Source organism: Ipomoea triloba, chromosome 1 (genome assembly GCF_003576645.1).
Source record: "Ipomoea triloba cultivar NCNSP0323 chromosome 1, ASM357664v1".
In the NCBI taxonomy this organism is placed as follows: domain Eukaryota; kingdom Viridiplantae; phylum Streptophyta; class Magnoliopsida; order Solanales; family Convolvulaceae; genus Ipomoea; species Ipomoea triloba.
The window spans coordinates 24,341,004-24,361,804 of NC_044916.1; the positions used below are offsets into that span (position 1 = coordinate 24,341,004).

General features: G+C 36.8%; 1 protein-coding gene across 1 annotated transcript; it reads right to left on the reverse strand.

Annotated features, from left to right (window-relative positions):
• Positions 1 to 13,024: 13,024 nt before the first annotated feature.
• LOC116010969 lies at positions 13,025 to 14,728 on the reverse strand. The gene is made up of 4 exons (XM_031250462.1): positions 14,452 to 14,728; positions 13,910 to 14,301; positions 13,563 to 13,800; positions 13,025 to 13,446 (listed from the first exon to the last, which is right to left on the reverse strand). The coding sequence occupies exons 1-4, from the start codon at positions 14,726 to 14,728 to the stop codon at positions 13,025 to 13,027; spliced, it is 1,329 nt and encodes a 442-aa protein (XP_031106322.1).
• Between the last annotated feature and the right edge of the window lie 6,073 nt (positions 14,729 to 20,801).

The following is a 20,801-nucleotide window of genomic DNA, read 5'->3' on the forward strand; positions in this document are numbered from 1 at the left end:
CAGCCCCTAATAAATCTCATGTCAAAATAAAAGAAAAAATAATTAACATAATAAATACATAAATAAATAAATAAATAATCAAACAAACAAATAAATAATAAATAAAATGTTGCCCCCCTCCTAAACTTTACAAAAGCATCATCATAATACATTATCCCAAGTAGAGGGCGCTCTAGGAGTGATGTAACTATAGCAGAATACGTTCTACGTGTAAAAGTAGCTATTTGCACTATTACAGCTTTATATTTGACTATATTTTAAAAATTTAAATATTACTGAAACGTTTTAAATATTTATTTAAAATTTTCATAGAATATAAATTTAATTGTTAAAATAGTAACCCTTATTGTATTTTTTCTATCGCTTGGATCGGATCTCTCCTTTATAAATGGATACCCGCTTGCTTCAGAAATACCCTTTTGTATCATATATTCAGAACAATGATAAATGTGTAAAGGATATATCCCGTACTCATTAACAATCGCATTCTTATTATTTTCATATTCTTTTGGGGGTGTGCTCGTGTAACCCCTCGTCTTTCCGATAAGTCTAAGGGTCGGAAAATATATCTTTAGGCTATGACATTCATAAGATGATCTCCCGATATGTCAAGGGAATTTTTATACGGAGGTATAGTTGTCATTAAGCTGCGATCGTTCGTGCCGGTCACGAACCGTAAAATTTTCGAGGACGAATTTTCAGCTCGGATTTCCTTAAAAATTGATGATTAGGCATGTTATGACTAAGTATGAACTTCCTGCTTAGTTAAGTTGAAATTGGATGAGCTATAAGGGTCGAAATTTATTTCTGATCGTACACCGCGAAATTTCCGCAGTGTACCGAACCTAGCCCATTTTGGAGCTTTTGACTGGAATAAATTTGTGGTTTCGAAAATTATTCTTTCTGGATTATTTTCCACCGAAACTTTATCTGTTTGGACCACAACTGATATGTTGTGGAGATATTTTATTATTTTATTATTTTTTTTCCTAAAGCTTATCCCATAAGTTGGGATTAAATATAAAAGGAATTTTTTTTCCCTTTTCTTCCCCAAATGCCAAAAAGAGAGAGAGAGAGGTGTGATCATCTTCCACCATTTTTTCTTCCAAAGTTCCATAGCCAAATCCTTCTAAACTTCCAATTTATTCGGTAAGTTTTCGATATTATTCGGTAGAAAGCTTTGTAATCCTTCCTAGGTTATGAATCTATGTTTAATTTCTTGATACATGATGTTATGGTGTTGATTTTGAACCTAGGTTTTAAGGTGAAAATTGGGGAAAGGATCCAAAATTGCTTCCTAAGGTGTTAGAAATCCTTTACAAGGTAAGGAATTCCCTTAAGTTGGAATTAGTCACTTGAATTTGGATAATTGATTTTTGGTTGAAATATGGTGTTTTTGAGCTTTGGAAATATTTTTTTATACATGTTCATAGCTTGGATATGCATGTATATGTTATATTTATGTCCATATGAGCTTATACTTGTGAGAATATTGGAGAAAAATCAGGGTAGTCTCTGGCAGTAACTTCCGAGATTTATTGGGAAAAATTGGTAAGGTATTTTGATCCTATTTTTTTTAGACATGTAGTTCTATAAGTGTAGAACCCGCATATAAAATTTCATAATGATCGGAGTAGTAGAAGTATGGTTTTCGAATTTTTCTCCAAAACTGGTCCAGAGAGAGAAAAATTCCGGACAGCACACTGCCAAGGGCAAAGATGGAATTTTCTGTGTTTATTCGCGGACCAAAATGACCAAAACTTTTTATGGACATCAAGTACTATAAGTTGGGATTCTACCATAAAAATTTCAAGTGAAAAAGAGTTCGGGAACTATTTTTACCGGCTCAATCTTTCGGACTGCGCCAAGCTGAAATTTTCTGAATTATGCTTAGTATGATTATGGATGTGTTAATGATAATTGTGAGGTAGTTAGTGAGTTAATGGTGATTAGGTGATGCTAAGGACGTGGATTAATGATGGAGATTAAATGATAATCTCATGATTTTTGGGTTATGGTTAGGCAATGACCTTACCTATTAGAATTTATATATATTTGGATGTACGATATCCTCAAGTTATGATCTAATGGTGTTGATCATAGTGGAAGTTGTTGAGGACGATAGTTAAGGATGTTGGTTGATTTTAAGTGTGAGATGGACATATGAAGTGTATCCAAAAATGTTTATGAAAACTTACGTTGAAAAACGTATGCTATTTTGATATAAAGGTTGTCAAAACCTTATTGTTTGAGAAAATGATGTTTGAAAATCCTTCAGGGGCTAAAGAGGTAGCCGATTTCAAATATTGGACTCATTGGTGAAATATGTCCAAAAGAAATGATTTGAGTAAGAAAAATTGAAGGAAGAATCATGTTTTCAAAACCGTAGTTTCTAAAGTAAGTTGAGGAGGACCTTGATTGACCCACGGGTGGCTTTAAGTGCCCTTGCCCAGTGGTCGTTATATTGTTAGAGCGAAGTCTATTCGCCGTTATGTCGTCATGTTGGAATAAGGAGAGGTGCCCACGGGAAGGCTTGAGTGCCACAGCCCGGGGTTGGGATAAGGGAGGAACCTACGGGAGGGCTGGAGTGCCATGGCCCGAGGTTGTAGGCCTCACTCTTACTATATGAAACTAAGGAAGTTTTAAAAATGAGTAAAGAGTTACTCTGTAACGTCTTTGAGAAAGAAATGATTTTGTCTTACGAGACGAGTGGATTTTGATTCACTGAACGATATACTATTTTCCAAATGATTATGTTTTCAAACCTTTGTCTACTTTTGAGTGACATCGGATTTCCTTACTTAGCCGTCGCGCTAACTGCACTTCAATGTGTTTCTTATCAGTTGCAGATTAGTGTGGGCCCCTGTAGCCGATGAGCTCGGAATAGAAGGGAAGTACAGGTTGAGGTCTACTCTTTGATGTAGACAGGGATTGTTATTAATGTTGTAAGTTTAGCCTGTGCACTTAGAGTGGAGTTTGTCAAAGAGGTGATAGAATTCACTCTAGGTGTGGCGGTAGCACCCGGTTTTCTGTTGATATGATGTAAGCTTCCGCAGCGTTTTATTACGGATTTTGTAATAAATGTAAGAGTTGAAAATTGGGGTGTTACAAAGTGGTATCAGAGCTCAAGGTTGAGATCTAGGTTTGAACTTTAAGTTTGAATCTTTGGGGAATAGTAGTAGTCTTTTGAAACCATAGATGATAAGAAGGAAGTTTCGGGGACGAAACTCTTTTTAAGGAGGGTAGACTGTAACCCCTCGTCTTTCCGATAAGTCTAAGGGTCGGAAAATATATCTTTAGGCTATGACATTCATAAGATGATCTCCCGATATGTCAAGGGAATTTTTATACGGAGGTATAGTTGTCATTAAGCTGCGATCGTTCGTGCCGGTCACGAACCGTAAAATTTTCGAGGACGAATTTTCAGCTCGGATTTCCTTAAAAATTGATGATTAGGCATGTTATGACTAAGTATGAACTTCCTGCTTAGTTAAGTTGAAATTGGATGAGCTATAAGGGTCGAAATTTATTTCTGATCGTACACCGCGAAATTTCCGCAGTGTACCGAACCTAGCCCATTTTGGAGCTTTTGACTGGAATAAATTTGTGGTTTCGAAAATTATTCTTTCTGGATTATTTTCCACCGAAACTTTATCTGTTTGGACCACAACTGATATGTTGTGGAGATATTTTATTATTTTATTATTTTTTTTCCTAAAGCTTATCCCATAAGTTGGGATTAAATATAAAAGGAATTTTTTTTCCCTTTTCTTCCCCAAATGCCAAAAAGAGAGAGAGAGAGGTGTGATCATCTTCCACCATTTTTTCTTCCAAAGTTCCATAGCCAAATCCTTCTAAACTTCCAATTTATTCGGTAAGTTTTCGATATTATTCGGTAGAAAGCTTTGTAATCCTTCCTAGGTTATGAATCTATGTTTAATTTCTTGATACATGATGTTATGGTGTTGATTTTGAACCTAGGTTTTAAGGTGAAAATTGGGGAAAGGATCCAAAATTGCTTCCTAAGGTGTTAGAAATCCTTTACAAGGTAAGGAATTCCCTTAAGTTGGAATTAGTCACTTGAATTTGGATAATTGATTCTTTGTTGGAAATATGGTGTTTTTTGAGCTTTGGAAATATTTTTATACATGTTCATAGCTTGGATATGCATGTATATGTTATATTTATGTTCATATGAGCTTATACTTGTGAGAATAGTGAAAGGAAATCAGGGTAGATTCTGGCAGTAACTTCCGAGATTTATTGGGAAATATTGGTAAGGTATTTTAATCCTATTTTTTTTAGACATGTAGTTCTATAAGTGTAGAACCCGCATATAAAATTTCATAATGATCGGAGTAGTGGAAGTATGGTTTTCGGATTTTTCTCCAAAACTGGTCCAGAGAGAGAAAAATTCCGGACAGCACACTGCCAAGGGCAAAGATGGAATTTTCTGTGTTTATTCGCGGACCAAAATGACCAAAACTTTTTATGGACATCAAGTACTATAAGTTGGGATTCTACCATAAAAATTTCAAGTGAAAAAGAGTTCGGGAACTATTTTTACCGGCTCAATCTTTCGGACTGCGCCAAGCTGAAATTTTCTGAATTATGCTTAGTATGATTATGGATGTGTTAATGATAATTGTGAGGTAGTTAGTGAGTTAATGGTGATTAGGTGATGCTAAGGACGTGGATTAATGATGGAGATTAAATGATAATCTCATGATTTTTGGGTTATGGTTAGGCAATGACCTTACCTATTAGAATTTATATATATTTGGATGTACGATATCCTCAAGTTATGATCTAATGGTGTTGATCATAGTGGAAGTTGTTGAGGACGATAGTTAAGGATGTTGGTTGATTTTAAGTGTGAGATGGACATATGAAGTGTATCCAAAAATGTTTATGAAAACTTACGTTGAAAAACGTATGCTATTTTGATATAAAGGTTGTCAAAACCTTATTGTTTGAGAAAATGATGTTTGAAAATCCTTCAGGGGCTAAAGAGGTAGCCGATTTCAAATATTGGACTCATTGGTGAAATATGTCCAAAAGAAATGATTTGAGTAAGAAAAATTGAAGGAAGAATCATGTTTTCAAAACCGTAGTTTCTAAAGTAAGTTGAGGAGGACCTTGATTGACCCACGGGTGGCTTTAAGTGCCCTTGCCCAGTGGTCGTTATATTATTTTAGCGAAGTCTATTCGCCGTTATGTCGTCATGTTGGGATAAGGAGAGGTGCCCACGGGAAGGCTTGAGTGCCACGGCCCGGGGTTGGGATAAGGGAGGAACCTACGGGAGGGCTGGAGTGCCATGGCCCGAGGTTGTAGGCCTCACTCTTACTATATGAAACTAAGGAAGTTTTAAAAATGAGTAAAGAGTTACTCTGTAACGTCTTTGAGAAAGAAATGATTTTGTCTTACGAGACGAGTGGATTTTGATTCACTGAACGATATACTATTTTCCAAATGATTATGTTTTCAAACCTTTGTCTACTTTTGAGTGACATCGGATTTCCTTACTTAGCCGTCGCGCTAACTGCACTTCAATGTGTTTCTTATCAGTTGCAGATTAGTGTGGGCCCCTGTAGCCGATGAGCTCGGAATAGAAGGGAAGTACAGGTTGAGGTCTACTCTTTGATGTAGACAGGGATTGTTATTAATGTTGTAAGTTTAGCCTGTGCACTTAGAGTGGAGTTTGTCAAAGAGGTGATAGAATTCACTCTAGGTGTGGCGGTAGCACCCGGTTTTCTGTTGATATGATGTAAGCTTCCGCAGCGTTTTATTACGGATTTTGTAATAAATGTAAGAGTTGAAAATTGGGGTGTTACAGCTCGGCACCCAATCTATTATTTCTTGGGCAGATAATGGAATTTGGTCATAGTCTGTGTCAGAGCTATACATGATGCCCATTAGCTCAGCACAATTTACACTCGTGTAACATCCTTAATTCAATATATATATTCTTTTTAATAAATAATGTTATAATTATAATATAAAATAAAAAACTTAGAAAGTTAAAGGACTGGTTGAAATTTGTGTTAAAATAAAACTTAATGGCTACTGAGGAATATTAAATTTGTTTTATATAATGTTACTTGAAAACATTTATCTAGAAGTGAAAAACGAAAAAAACAAGTTGAACAGTTAATAAAATGCTAACTAACTTGCTCTAATATGCTCTGATCCTAGATCTGATATACTGATCCTAGCTCTGATATGCTCTGATCTACTATCAAATGTGTGTCATCAAGAACAAATGAGTTTTTATGTATATCTAGATGCATAGCCTAAGTTTTAAAAATTTAGGAAGCAAAAAATAAAAGCTGAATGATTTGTCCACCAATAAGTAGCTTTAGGGCTCGACCCTATACACATCTTGAATGAAACCAAATCATCTAATTTTATCAAATCCATCCAACCCACAACCCATAGTCACCGTTCCCCGACTGAGTGCCCCATAAATTTGTCCCCCCACTGAGTGCCACATGAATTTTTAAGTTCGAAACAAGGAGTGTTATTTATTGTTCCAAATCCGATTACTAAAACAGTATGTGCCGTGAACAGATACTACATTGTAGTAGAGTCAGTAGTACTAAAAAAACAGTATGCGCAGACCATCAATCTCCTCCGGCCCCTAATAAATCTCCTGTCAAAATAAAATAAAAAATAATTAACATAATAAATGCATAAATAAATAAATATTCAAAAAAACAAATAAATAAATAAATAAAATTTTACCTCTTTCCTAAGCTTTACAAAAGCATCGTCATAATACATTATCTTAGGGCGCTCTAGGAGTGATGTAACTATCGTATACTTTGGATTGTAATTTGTGAAAATTCTTTTATGGTGATTGTAGATAAGACCCACACACATTCAAGACTTTTGCATGAAAGCTTGTTAAAACATTATGACAACTAATTAAGATCAGTTCATTTATATATATATATATATATATATATATATATATATATATATTTATTTATTTATATTTCTCGCTTCCGACTGTATTTTGATAAAATATACAAAAATATTGTTATCATCTGGTATTAGTTGTCCAGGTTCTGATTTTCTCATTGGCGGCCTCCAATGACAGTTTTGCCAGTTCAAGTAGATTGTTCCTGAAGTTATTTCTACTTTACCGCCGCACATTGCGTCTGACTGTATTTTAATATAATATATAAGAATCCTGTTCTCATTGGGGTGACTCTGATCTTATGTTCTCCATCAACTCTGTTATATTATGTAGAATCATTCTACACGCCTCACTATACAGTCATTTTGGTCAATATTTAAACTATAAATATAAAAGCAGTCAAAAGTAATAACTTTGTCCACATTTTAAAGTCTTCACCAACTGTACATTTGCAACAAGCTAAGTCAATCAAAACGCATAGAAGCCACGCCAAACCCCAATCAAACTCAACCCACTTAAATCCAATTATCGAAGGCTCTGATTTATTTGGCAAATCTAATTATGAAAAAAAAAAACAATCTTTATATTGACAAATTAATAAATTTTAGTTTCAAACAAATTTTGTGAACTGACTGCAGTACATGTTTATAGTTTGTTTGTGTCATTAACTATTGTATAGAAAACAATCATATTAACTAGCCACATAAATTATTATTCTCAGAATTATTATATCCATTTCCCTATGTTTGTTTTATTTCTATTAGAGTAATTAAAGAAGACCAAGCACTTGTTTACGGGTTATAATAATCATGAAGTAGTAGTGCAACCAAACATATAAATATAAAAATGCATAAAGAAAATAGAGACACCAAAATTTTAACATGGTCGAATCCATGAGGCCCTAACCCAAAAAGAAGCTCAATTCACTATGCATTTTTAATTAAATAAGACAGAAATTTAATTTATACAAGCAAGTACGAAACCCGAACACTTGTCGTAGCTCTTTATGTAACACCGTGGGAATTGAGAACAAGACTCCCTCGTGCTACAAGATCCCTCTTGCCTCCAGATGCAACTCCCTTAGAGGTAAAATCCCGTTTACAGTTGATAGTAACCAATTTCCTCAAGGTCAAACTATAGTCTCCGTTGTAGTACGTAAAAAATCCCTTGAGTGACCTACTATAATCCCTTGTTAGAATGATAGAATTTGATCTCCCATCATTCTCAAAGAACCTCTGGGAATATATAGTAGTCAAATGAACCCATCCATTCTCTGATAATTTCCTTGAATAAAAAAACTTCCAAAGTTTAAAAAGGAAACATTGAATGAAACATGATAGATTCTCTAATCTAACTTTAATTGAATTTTTGTGCATCTTCCCATTCTGAGAATTGTTTCTTCTAGAAAGTTGTAGCAACATTAGTTTCCTTTCCAATGACATCCTACTCAACTCAATCGAATATATGTAGGAGGAGTTATGCCCAAAATACTACGCAGTGGTTAACCATGCGGGAAAAGGAAAACTTCCCAAGTTTTATTTCCTTTTCAATGAAATCATAATAAGAGAAATATCATATCTTCTCCTTCAAGAGTGAATAGGAAACCTCCATGATCTTCTTGGATTTCTGCAATTCTTGAATCTTCAATTTTCTTTGATTTCCATATTTATTGAATCTCATTGATTTGACAATGTTCAATACCTCCCAAGATTAGGAAACAAACAAAATAACACACGAACAACTTTTTCTAATCTAAGTTAGTTTTGACTAAAAATATTAAAATACAATATTATACTAACAATCTCCACCTTTGGCGTTTTTGGCAAAGTGTAACTAACATATGAGCCAGTACAACAAACGCACTCATTTTCCATTATATTTTCTCCCCCATTTTGACAAAAACCAGCCAAAGCAATATTATCTTATTATTAGGATAGAATGTCCTTCACCAATAACCTAGCGCCATGAAAACTAGGTGCATAAAAGAGTAGCAACCATAGATAGACTCATGGGTAAGATACCAAGAATATAACCAACATACATGTGAACACTGCCATGGTGCAGAGACCCCACTTACAAGAATCACTTAGGTCTTTATATATAGCTTGTAATGGGGCTAGAGGTTGCCAAGGAAGGATATGGATTTCACAAAAAAAAAAAATTAGTGTATATCATATAGCAAGGATCGTAGAGAGAACCATAGTACTAAGTTGAGTACCACAAAGACTAATGTACATCAACCTCATCTTCCCCTTTTTCCTCGTAAAGATGTATTCAATTGTTTATGTATCGGGTGCACTCATATGAAATATACATCATGTGTCATTACTTAGCAACACAAATCAACAAGAAGAAGGGGCAACACTTGTATACATACAAGCTTAGCACCACCTCCTTTTTTTTTTCTTTTCATTTTTTTTGAAAACCAAACGAACCAAACTTTATATAAATATCAAGCTAAGTCCTTACATAAAGCAAAAAAAATAAAAGAGGGATCGGTATCACACCAAAACCGAGCACCCAACTACAAACAATCGTTTCTAGCTAATAGATGTGCAACACCATTAGCTGAACATCTTACAAAATGAAGAGAAACATTCGAAAACAACAAAGTAAAGCAGTAATATTTTGAAGCAATAAACCATAAGGCGATAAATCTATAGTGTGCAAACAAGTTATGAGTTGTTGAATATCTGTTTCAAGGATAAGATTATCATAATTTTCTTGCTTCAACCAGCTCAAGGCTTCTCGAACCGCCATTGCTTCAGCCTTACGAGGAAAATAAGCTCCCATCATCCCCACAACGCCAACAACTACAAACTGTCCATGGTGATTTTGCACAACCCAACTTGCCCTCATCTTGTTCGACCCTTCATGTATAGCTGTGATGATGTATAGATGGGAGTGTAAAAGTGGGTGTGAATGTCGTTCCGCTGAGGATTGGGGCTATGACACGTAATTGTATGAATTAAGAATACTAGGCACTAGAGTATGTGAATTAACTAGAATCCAAGCAACTAAAATTGAGTGACGAGAATTAAAAGAAAGCAATTGATTAAGGAATAAACTGTATGACAAAGGAATGGGCTAGATTAGGGGATTGTAATCTTGATAGTCCAATCAACTCAGAATTAGGGAAAGAATAATTAACCAAGGGATTTATGGGCAATGCACATAAGAATTCAATTCAGCTACTTTCGTAATCAATAAATAGAATTAGGCTACAATTGCCCCACTATCGTGATGCATCAATCATAACCTTAAGCACCTAAGCATTGTAAGCCCCCAAAATTACTCCTATTCTCATAGTAGGAAAATTAGGTTGAAATTGGTAAGGCTTGAGGTCTCCATCCAACTTTCGTTGTAATGAATCCCTCTCCTAGACTAGCAATTAATTATGGCCATCAATCAATAACAAGTAGAAAGAAATCCCCAAATCAACATAAACCCTAGGTAAAAGATTCAATCCCTTTATGCAATAATTACCAATTGAACATCAAGATTAACAATGGATCCCTAATCCAAACCCATAGGCGAATTACTCACGCATGATTGGAGTAAACAAAGCAAAGCAATAATAAATAACCATAAACATTGAAAGAAATCTGAGAAGAAAGTAAATAAAGGAATAAGAGAACTTAACTGATAAAGAACAAATCCAACTTCAATGAGATTCCAAGCTTGAAATTAAATAATCTAATCTAAACTATGTTAGGGAAATATAAAGAGAAGGGGAAAATAATCTAACTAGGGTTCAGAACTCTGTAAGGGAACCTCCTTTAATTGTAGAGAATAGGTAGAATATATAGGAGATAGATGAGCCTTGACCCATTAGGCAACTTCCAATTCTTTTCCAATTTGTATTCTTGTTTCATTTATTCCTTGTAATTCCCTTTTCTTCCAGAACTTGTCCAAATGCTCCAAAATTCTTCCTTTGTTGTTTCTTGTAGATAATTCAACACTTGGACAATATAACACACAAACAATTCCCAATTTCACTAGGATAACGGAAATACAACTAAAATAAGGGGTGAATTATTGTACAAAATAGTAGATATCAACTCCCCCACACTAGAACTTTTGCTTGTCCTCAAGCAATTGCCCAGGATAATCCACCCTCCATGCACTGCAACTGATCACACTTCCTTCCTGCTCAACCAATCATTCCACCAACCAACTTGTAAAACCTAACCTGCTTTAAGAATCATCTCAGAATCACAAGTGAGTTCCCCTCTCAGGCCAATAACCGGGCACCCGAAATTAGGTAGATTAAAACCCTGTATGCACATGTACTCAGTTGAGATTATGCAAGACTTGGCTTAAGATGAACTCCCATAGACATGCCATTCATACTCACATAGATCACTCTAAAACTGCATGCTAAGATCAAATAGGTCTTTATTTGGCTTGTAATGGGGCTAAGGGTGAGTGGCTAACAAAGAAGGGGTATGGAAAAATGAACAAAAGAGAGAGAATTTCACACCTATTCACAATTAAACCTAGAGGAGATATGGAAAATATGAATCAAGAGAGCAAAGCATAATTGGAAAGACAAGAGTATTCTAAACTAGTGGGGGTGAAGACAATTATTCGAGCAACCTGACTTGCACTTTTATTCATCCTTCTTTTTCTTTCTTTTCTCTAACAACCATTTTTCTCTTCTTTTTTTTTTCTTTTCAATTTACAAACATTTTCTTTCCTTCAATTCAAACCAACCAAACAAATCCTTCCCCACACCCCCACACTAGAACAAAGATAACAGGAATAACTCTATCAAAAGTAAGCTCAAATAGGGAAATCTCCTCTAAATTAAAGAACAAATGCTACATTCTCTCTAAGGGTGAATGGAAATATATGGCTAAGGGCTAAGGGTTAAATAATATGGCTAAATAAGAAAAACATAAAAAAGAACGGGGTTAAGTGCTTTGCACTTAATAAACAGAAACAAGGCTCAAAGGGGACAACTAGGGAAAATAATTGTAACAGAGGGTAGGTTTAAAGGCTTGGGCTAACAACAATGGCCTAAATCACTTCAAAACATGCAAATTCTAGACTTCACTATGAGAGCACTGAGACAAGCTATGACAGAACAGGTATCACCGGAATCCTACATAAGCCTTCACTAGCAATGCATAACACACAGGGGAAACATTTAGGTTAGAGGTTAACCCAATTATTGACAAGAGACTGAATTAAACATAAGCTCAACCTTGAATCATCCCTGACAAGCTAGGCTGCACAAGAACCACCAAACAAACCACAAACCAGCAGGAAGTAAAATGGTCACAGCCACAACACAAGGAAAACACATTACCTTCAGCTGCAACTTGAGTCCTTCAAGCAAACTTCATCCAAATTTCATCAGAAGTAGTACCCCTCCATACTTAAGCTGGGTATCGTCCCCGATGGACAACCAAGGCCCCACGAACTAGAAAAAACGAAGTAGAAAGCAGAACTTTTTTTTTTTTATTTTACGATTCGGTGTCACAGCCTAGGTCATGGCCGGGATGTGGCCCGTGACCCAGAGCCCTCTTTTAAGCTCTCAGCACTGGAATTTCTGGTGCATCCTCCCGGGTGGGGTCACGGCCGTGATGGTGGTCGTGACCCAGAGCCCTCGTTTGGCCTCTCGGTACTGGAAATTTCTAGACGGGGTCATGACCTAGGTCACGGCCGGGATGCGGCCCGTGACCCAGAGCCCTCGGATGCTCTGTTCGGACGAAAATCGACGCCCAGGAGTCACGGCCGGGATCACGGCCGTGATCCTGAGCCTTCTTTTTGCAATTCTGTTCGTTTCGCGCCCAAGCTCGGTTTCACCTGCAAGTTAGTCCAAAATAGACCCTAAAGCACTTTTAAACTATTTCAAAGCATAACCTCTTCAATTTTAACTCTTCCCCACTCTCTCAAAGGTAAAAGAATGCAAACCTCACACCAAAAACAACCCCAGGAACCCCCTATAAATAAAGAAAAACTCCTAACTCTACTTCGAACTAAAATAAAAAGAAAATTGCAGAAAAATAAAGTGCAAAAAGTAAAGGATAACATGGGGTGCCTCCCATGAAGCGCTAAGTTTACTGTCGTCAGCTCGACTCAACCTCATGGATATCAGGTGGGATTGTGGAGTATGCGATCCGGTGGCCTTTTAAACTTAGACAGCTCTCTCATCCATCTTTTGTAGAAACCATCAGGACCAAAGAACTTTTTCTTTCGTTTCAGAACACTTGACTTCTCAGGGGGTTCAGGATCAATAGGGGAAACATGAAAATCCCCTAACTCAATCTTTCTACGTTCATCAGTGCACTCACCCAGCCCCTCTATCAAGTAACACTCATCAACATACGAGGGTTGGTGCTTCGCCATTTTGAATATGTCAAACTCGATCTTGTTCTCAGCCACCTCCATCACGAGTTTTCCTCTCCTCACATCAATAAGTGCACCAGCAGTAGCTAGAAAAGGTCTACCAAGTATAATAGGAACCTTGGCATCCTCCTCTATATCCAGAACAACGAAATCCCCGGTATAAAGTACTGATCAATCATGACCGGGACATCCTCAAGAACTCCCACCGGACGCTTAATGGAGCGATCTGCCATCTGTAGGGTCATGGAGGTGGGTTTTGGTGTGCCCAGGTTGAGCTTCTTACATAAAGAATATGGCATAAGACTAACACTAGCACCCAGATCACACATAGCACCCCCAACTACAAATCCACCAATGATGCAAGGAATGGCAAAACTACCTAGATCTTTCAGCTTAGGAGGTAGTTTATGTTGAAGAATTGCACAGGTCAAGGCTCCTTCGCTCAGATCCACCATTGCACTCTTCTCTGGCTTTTTCTTATTGCCTAAAATATTCTTTAGAAACTTCTTGTACGATGGAATCTGAGGTATTTAACATCTTATGGAACTTGCTCTCTCTATCAGACTCCTTTGATTTCCACAACCTTTGTGGATATGGTAGTAGGTTGCAAGGTATAACCGAGTCATATACCTTCTTGTTTTTCCTTTCATGCTTCTTACTCGGAGCACTCTCATCTGGCACATGGGCTTTTCCTTTAGCACTATCTCTCTGCACCATAGGCTCCTCCTCACTATCATCAAGCACATGTTCAACCTGAATGCCCTCATCCTTCTTATCAGTTCTCTCAGGCACTGGATCATTTGAAGGAAGTGGAGGATCCTTCAATGCTAATCCGCTCCTAGTGGTGACTGCATTCACTTGGTGCCATGGATTTTCTGTGCTTGTTGGCAATCTACCATTCGAAGATGAGGCTTGATTAGAAAACTGATTACTTCCTCCTTGTTGCTGAGCCTTGAGACTCTCTATCTCTGCTTGTAGCTTGCCCATCTGAGCCATCATAGTGTTCATGAAAGTCTGCATGTCTACATCCTGAGAAGGTTTAGAGAAACCTTGACCCTGACTGTTCCCAAAATTCTGATTCCCTTGCTGGAACTACCCTTGATTGGGATTCTGATTATTTTGATTATTTCTCCACTGAGTTCCTTGGTTGCCACCTCTGTTTCCTTGATTACCTTGAAAACCTGGTGGATTGTTCCTCACTTGATTTCCTTGATTGTTCCAAGAGGGAACAAACTGATCTCTTCCTTGCTGGTGATAGTTCCCATAACCTTGCCCCTGGCTTTGTGGTCTAGAATAACCAATGAGATCAACTTGCTCCACATTAGGCTGAAGGACTTGGTTACCGGAGTTTAACAGATAACATGTCTGAGCTGCATGATTTCCACCACAAATTGCACAACAGGCTACAAGAGGTACCTGTGGCACAGAGTAAGGGTGTAACACCCCCATTTCCATATCCAAAATTCTTACAATATCTGTAATAAAATCATTAATAATTAATAATATTGCAGAAGCTCAAACATCTAACCAAAAGGAAATGGGTGTTACTGCCACGCTTAGGTATTTCTCTTATACCTAAACACTAAGGCTAAAAACAACCAAATTAAAATAATTCAAGGTACGTACTAGTACAAAGACAATTAACAAACCAACTAGCTAACTAATCTAACTAAATGACAAATTCTCTAGGTGATTCGCTCTCATCATCCACGTTCATGCAGATACACCCTGAAAAAATACTCAAAAAGTATCCAAAGTTAGCGCAAAGCTAAGTAAGATTTAATTCACCTCCTAAAATAACTATTTACACGTAGCACATAGGAGCACAACTTGTAGATAATAATATGTATAAGTGTTTACATTAAAACTATTGGAACATTGAGATGCAAATAAGCAACACTCACAATATTCTAAGTACTCACAGTTCTCCAAAAATACTCAAGACTTCCAAAACCCAAAATTACTCAAAAATACTCATAATTCATAATTTCCAAATCAGTATTTATCACAACAGAAATTTTAGGAACATTTCAAAAGTAGTATATCTTTCAAAATCATTTGTTAATATATACATGTACGTATACATGGAGGAACACCAATCTCAATACAATGGGCAGGGTCTTCTTTCATCAAGCCCTAGTGAACAGTAATCTCTCTACTGAACATTACGCAAAATCCCATTCACTCTCAAATAATGGGTAGGGTCTTAGTTAATAAGCCCTAGTGAACAGTAATCTCTCTACTGAACACTACACAAAAATCCCATTTAATCTCAAATAATGGGCAGGGTCTTAATTAATAAGCCCTAGTGAACAGTAATCACTCTACTGAACATTACACAAAAATCCCATTTAAGTGGAACAGAACTAATACCTTAAGTGTGCACACCCCCAATGGGTTTCCAAGTCCAATGGGTAGTAACTAGTCCTAGTAGTCATGATACGTTTCTAATGACTACTACTCAACAGGATAAATACCCTAGTGGTAGACTCTGCTAACCACTCCTCAAAATAACAAAATCAAAAGTCATATGGAGACAGGATACGTTTCTACTGCTCATTATACAACCAACTGGGTCTTAACCCAAGTATCCAGAATCTCATAACAGGATACTACACATCTTATAATTCATTAAGGGCATCACAACCCAACCAAACCTTTTATCATCCATCTTTATAAAAATAAAGATAACATTATTTCTCATATGTCACTCCAAGATGGTAGATTTTCAAAATTCAATCACAAGCTTTGTAGCTAACTAATACATAGACTACTAATAACATTCACTTGAATTTCATATACAAGTGTATGCATTTTTCCAAAATATTGATATGCCTCCCATCAAAATAATATTCCAACCTCTATAACCAACACATATGCATATAATCTCAATTAAATAACTTCTCAATGGCACAAATAATCAACAAAACACAAGAAACAGAAACTGACAGAAATTTCAGAAATTATGACCTGGATTGTAGAATTTTCTAAGGAAAATTGGGAGCATATTTTAACACAAAAATTTTCAGATAATAAGTACAGTAAGTCTAGATTATACACAAAAATTTTCAGACCAATCCAAGGTCTAGAAGTATTTGTTTCGAATTTTTCCCCAACACTGCGCTGCACATAAATTTAACTCACAACTTTACGAAATTTTTCTAGAAATAATGAAGCATATCCCCAACAAAATAATTTTATATACATCAAATATCATAAGTCTAGGATCTCTAAATAAAATTTCATGCCAATCAGAGTTCAAAAAGTATTTTTCACAAATTTTGATTTCAAACTGCGCCAGTCAGAATTTTCTCAAACAGTGGCTACAATGAATTTAATCATTCCTTCTAATTACCATAAAATCACCATAATCTATATACCACATAAAATATATTCATATACAATTCAAAATAAACACGTAGGATTAAATAATAATACTTTTATTAAGAAAAACAATAATTTGGTGATACTTACTCTAGAGCAAAAACTCTTCTGCACCTACTAGAAGTTCTTGATGGTTTGAGACTAATTGATGATGAATAGGGAGAAAATTAGGGTTTTATTTGTTTAGGAGAGAGGGAATGGCGACACAGAGAGGAAAGAAATATATGGAATTAGGGTTATCTCAGATAAAATAATATATATATATATGTAGAGGAAAAATATAATTAGGATTAGGAATTTAATTATAAATATATGATAGGGCATATTTACATATAGATATATATTAGGATTAGTCAGATTGAGAAAATATTAGACTCAATGCAATATGATATTCATAAGATAATATGAATTAGGAAACTATAATATCTTTAAAATAACATTAATAAAATACCCTCAAAATATTTTTTTGGTCACATATATCTAACAATAAATTCATATAATTACGAACCATATTGTAAAATAACTGGGTATTACAATGGGTTAGGAACATAAGGATTCTGTGGAATCAGTGGAGGCTGAGCAACTGCCTGGACACTCTGAGTAGGGCCCTGTACTATCTGCTTCAGCATGTGCTGTATAGAATCCAGCTGAGCCTGCATTGCCATCTTTTCTTCAACTTCGAACATCCCATATGTTTTCTCTCTCTTGGGTATATCATCCCCCTCAGTGTACCAGTAAGTGTTGTTAGAGGTGATCCTGTCAATCATCTGCTCTCCAGCTGCCGGTCCCATATCAATGAAAATACCCCCAAAGGATGAGGTATCTAGAATAATCTTTGACCGGTTAGTCAATCCCTCATAGAATGATGAAATAAAGTCACCTGGGTCATCAAGTTCTTTGGGCACTACCTCCTCAACTCCTTAAATCTCTTCCAAGCCTCAGGAAGATCTTCATTGCCAAACTGCTGAAAATTCTGGATCTGCTTCTTTAACTTGGCAGCCTTGGAAGGAGGACAGTACTCCTGCATGAAAGCTTTGTGGAGCTGTTCCCAGGTAATGAAATGGATGGCCGGAAAGGAATTCAACCAACTCTGTGCTTGATCTCTCAGGGAAAAGGGAAACAATCTTAGCTTGATGGCCTCACTAGGAACACCATTCATCTTGATGGTCTGGTAGATTCTGTCAAAATTCACAATATGGGTTTTCGGGTCCTCAACCCGAGATCCTCCAAACTGATTATTCTGGACCATCTGAATGAGAGCAGCCTTCAACTCAAAATTATTGGCCTCAATTCCTGGGTACACAATGCAATCTTCTTCAGTGAACTCAGGGGCTAAATGTGCTGCCATGGGATTTGCTTGTGGGACCTCCTGGGCAAATTGCTGAAACAGGTTGGGATTCATCTGATTGAGAAGATTTTGCATCCTAACCCCATAGCCTGGCTGCTGGTACACAGGCTGCTGCTGCATGAAAGGAGCTCCGAATCCTCTCCCAACATAGACATTCGGGTTTGGATCGGCCCTGAAGTTCTGTGCCTGATTCTAGACATTCGGATTTGGTGGGTCAGCACGAACTCCAGGGTTGTCCCCAACTGCCTCTCTCTGCCTCGGGTGCTGTTGTGTGTTGACACCAGTATGGGCTGGCTGCCCAGTATTGCTACTGTCTCCGGTCTCCATGTCTACTTCGATGTCCTAAAACTCTCGAAGCCAATAAGTGCAAATAAAGGGTTAGTGACATAATCAAGATTGGTTATGGGTTAGTGCAAATAAAGGGTACTTTTATTCTTTTTCTGAATAAACAATAAAATAAAACTTGATCTCCTAAAATTCACTAGCTCTAATACTAGTAAGAAATTAATCACAAAATCAAAACCAAATAAACCAATCCCTGGAAACGGCGCCAAAATGTGATGATGTATAGATGAGAGTGTAAAAGTGGCTGTGAATGTCGTTCCGCTGAGGATTGGGGCTATGGCACGTAATTGTATGAATTAAGAATACTAGGCACTAGAGTATGTGAATTAACTAGAATCCAAACAACTAAAATTGAATGACGAGAATTAAAAGAAAGCAATTGATTAAGGAATAAACTGTATGACAAAGGAATGGGCTAAATTAGGGTATTGTAATCTTGATGTTCCAATCAACTCAGAATTAGGGAAAGAATAATTAACCAAGGGATTTATGGGCAATGCACATAAGAATTCAATTCAGCTACTTTTGTAATCAATAAATAGAATTAGGCTACAATTGCCCCACTGTCGTGATGCATCAATCATAACCTTAAGCACCTAAGCATTGTAAGCCCCCAAAATTACTCCTATTCTCATAGTAGGAAAATTAGGTTGAAATTGGTAAGGCTTGAGGTCTCCATCCAACTTTCGTTGTAATGAATCCCTCTCCTAGACTAGCAATTAATTGTGGCCATCAATCAATAACAAGTAGAAAGAAATCCCCAAATCAACATAAACCCTAGGTAAAAGATTCAATCCCTTTATGCAATAATTACCAATTGAACATCAAGATTAACAATGGATCCCTAATCCAAACCCATAGGCGAATTACTCACGCATGATTGGAGTAAACAAAGCAAAGCAATAATAAATAACCATAAACATTGCAAGAAATCTGAGAAGAAAGTAAATAAAGGAATAAGAGAACTTAACTGATAAAGAACAAATCCAACTTCAATCCGAGATTCCAAGCTTGAAATTAAATAATCTAATCTAAACTATGCTAGGGAAATATAAAGAGAAGGGGAAAATAATCTAACTAGGGTTCAGAACTCTGTAAGGGAACCTCCTTTAATTGTAGAGAATAAGTAGAATATATAGGAGATAGATGGGCCTTGGTGATAAGCACCAAGAATAGCAGTTATTAGGGGTCTTTATTAGATTAAAAGCGCATCGTTTTGACATCCAATTACAACAATTGCATGCATTTCGGCTCAAATGCGATCAATTTCTTCTAACAACATTTCTAGAAAGAGTTTTGAAGTATTTTACAGGTTGGAGAGGGATTTGAAGCTAAAATAGAGCAAAAGACAAACAAGCCGAAATGCAGTAGCGTCCCACGCAGCCTCACACGCGTGTGGCTAGGCGTGGAATTATTCCAGAGAACCACCACGCCACTCACACGCGTGTGAGCAAGCGTGGTCGGGCCAAGGGCTATTTTGGGAAATTTGTTCCTTTTCTTTGTCACCTATAAAAATCCCTTTTGCCCTAAACCTAAAGAGAGGAAGAGTAGATCAGAAAATTGATAGGATAGAGTAGATAGATCTAGAGGGTTTTCTCTCCCCTCTTGGGGGAAAATTCCTTCATAGTTTAGAATAGATCAAGGGCAAGAATGAAGATGGGGATTCCAAGATCAAGGTTGTAAGACCCCTTTTTCAAGGATGGTAACTATTCTCTTCAATTTCTAATTCAATACTTGTTTCTTTGAATTTTCCCTTCTTGTTCTTGTTTATTAGTATGTTAGAGTATATTAGATAGGGGATTGGTGGCCCCATGGTAGATCTATGTGGATGTTTAATATTATTGCTTTGATTTGTGAATTGCTTGCTTGTTGGATGTTGAACTTGTGTGGATGATGTTCTTCAAGCTTTGTACCTTTTGTGGCCACATTAGGTAGCAAACCCAAAGGAAGTGAGTGTGTGCGCGATAGCGGCCACTCACGAGTCTAGCTCACCCACATCTCCGCTCTTAGTTCGAAAGGACAAGATCCGAGAGGAGTGGTAGACAAAGTGTTCGATGAAATGCCCCAACCGAATGAGGATGTGGGAGTCCAAAGTGTGACGCCACTTGGTAGTGTGCCATGAACTCCCTAGTCTATTCCACGACTTGCACTCGCAAAACCGACCAAAGATAAACCACATGGAAAAGCCTAAAGCCCCAATCTCCACTTCACTTTTCTTTACTTTAAACAACCTTTATCAACCTTACCCTCTTACCAATGAATCCAACTCCTAGCCATTCTCGTAACTCTTTTCCTTCAACCTCTTAGATGCCAACACACCAATACGATTCCCATTCGTCATCCTTGAGAGACACGACACTCGGGGAGTATTGACTCTTCGTTTTACCACCTTCACATACCCACTCACCCCATACAAACATCCTTCACTTGGCCCATTAGGCAACT

Excerpts from the sequence above, each read along its gene's own strand:
- LOC116010969 (XM_031250462.1), bottom strand. The coding sequence starts at position 14,728 with ATGGGGGTGTTACACCCTTACTCTGTGCCACAGGTACCTCTTGTAGCC. Across the intron at positions 14,302-14,451 it reads CAATCCACCAGGTTTTCAAG|ACATGCAGACTTTCATGAAC; the intron begins GTAATCAAGGAA and ends CTCAGGATGTAG. Across the intron at positions 13,801-13,909 it reads ATGAAAGGAAAAACAAGAAG|ATTCCATCGTACAAGAAGTT; the intron begins GTATATGACTCG and ends TAAATACCTCAG.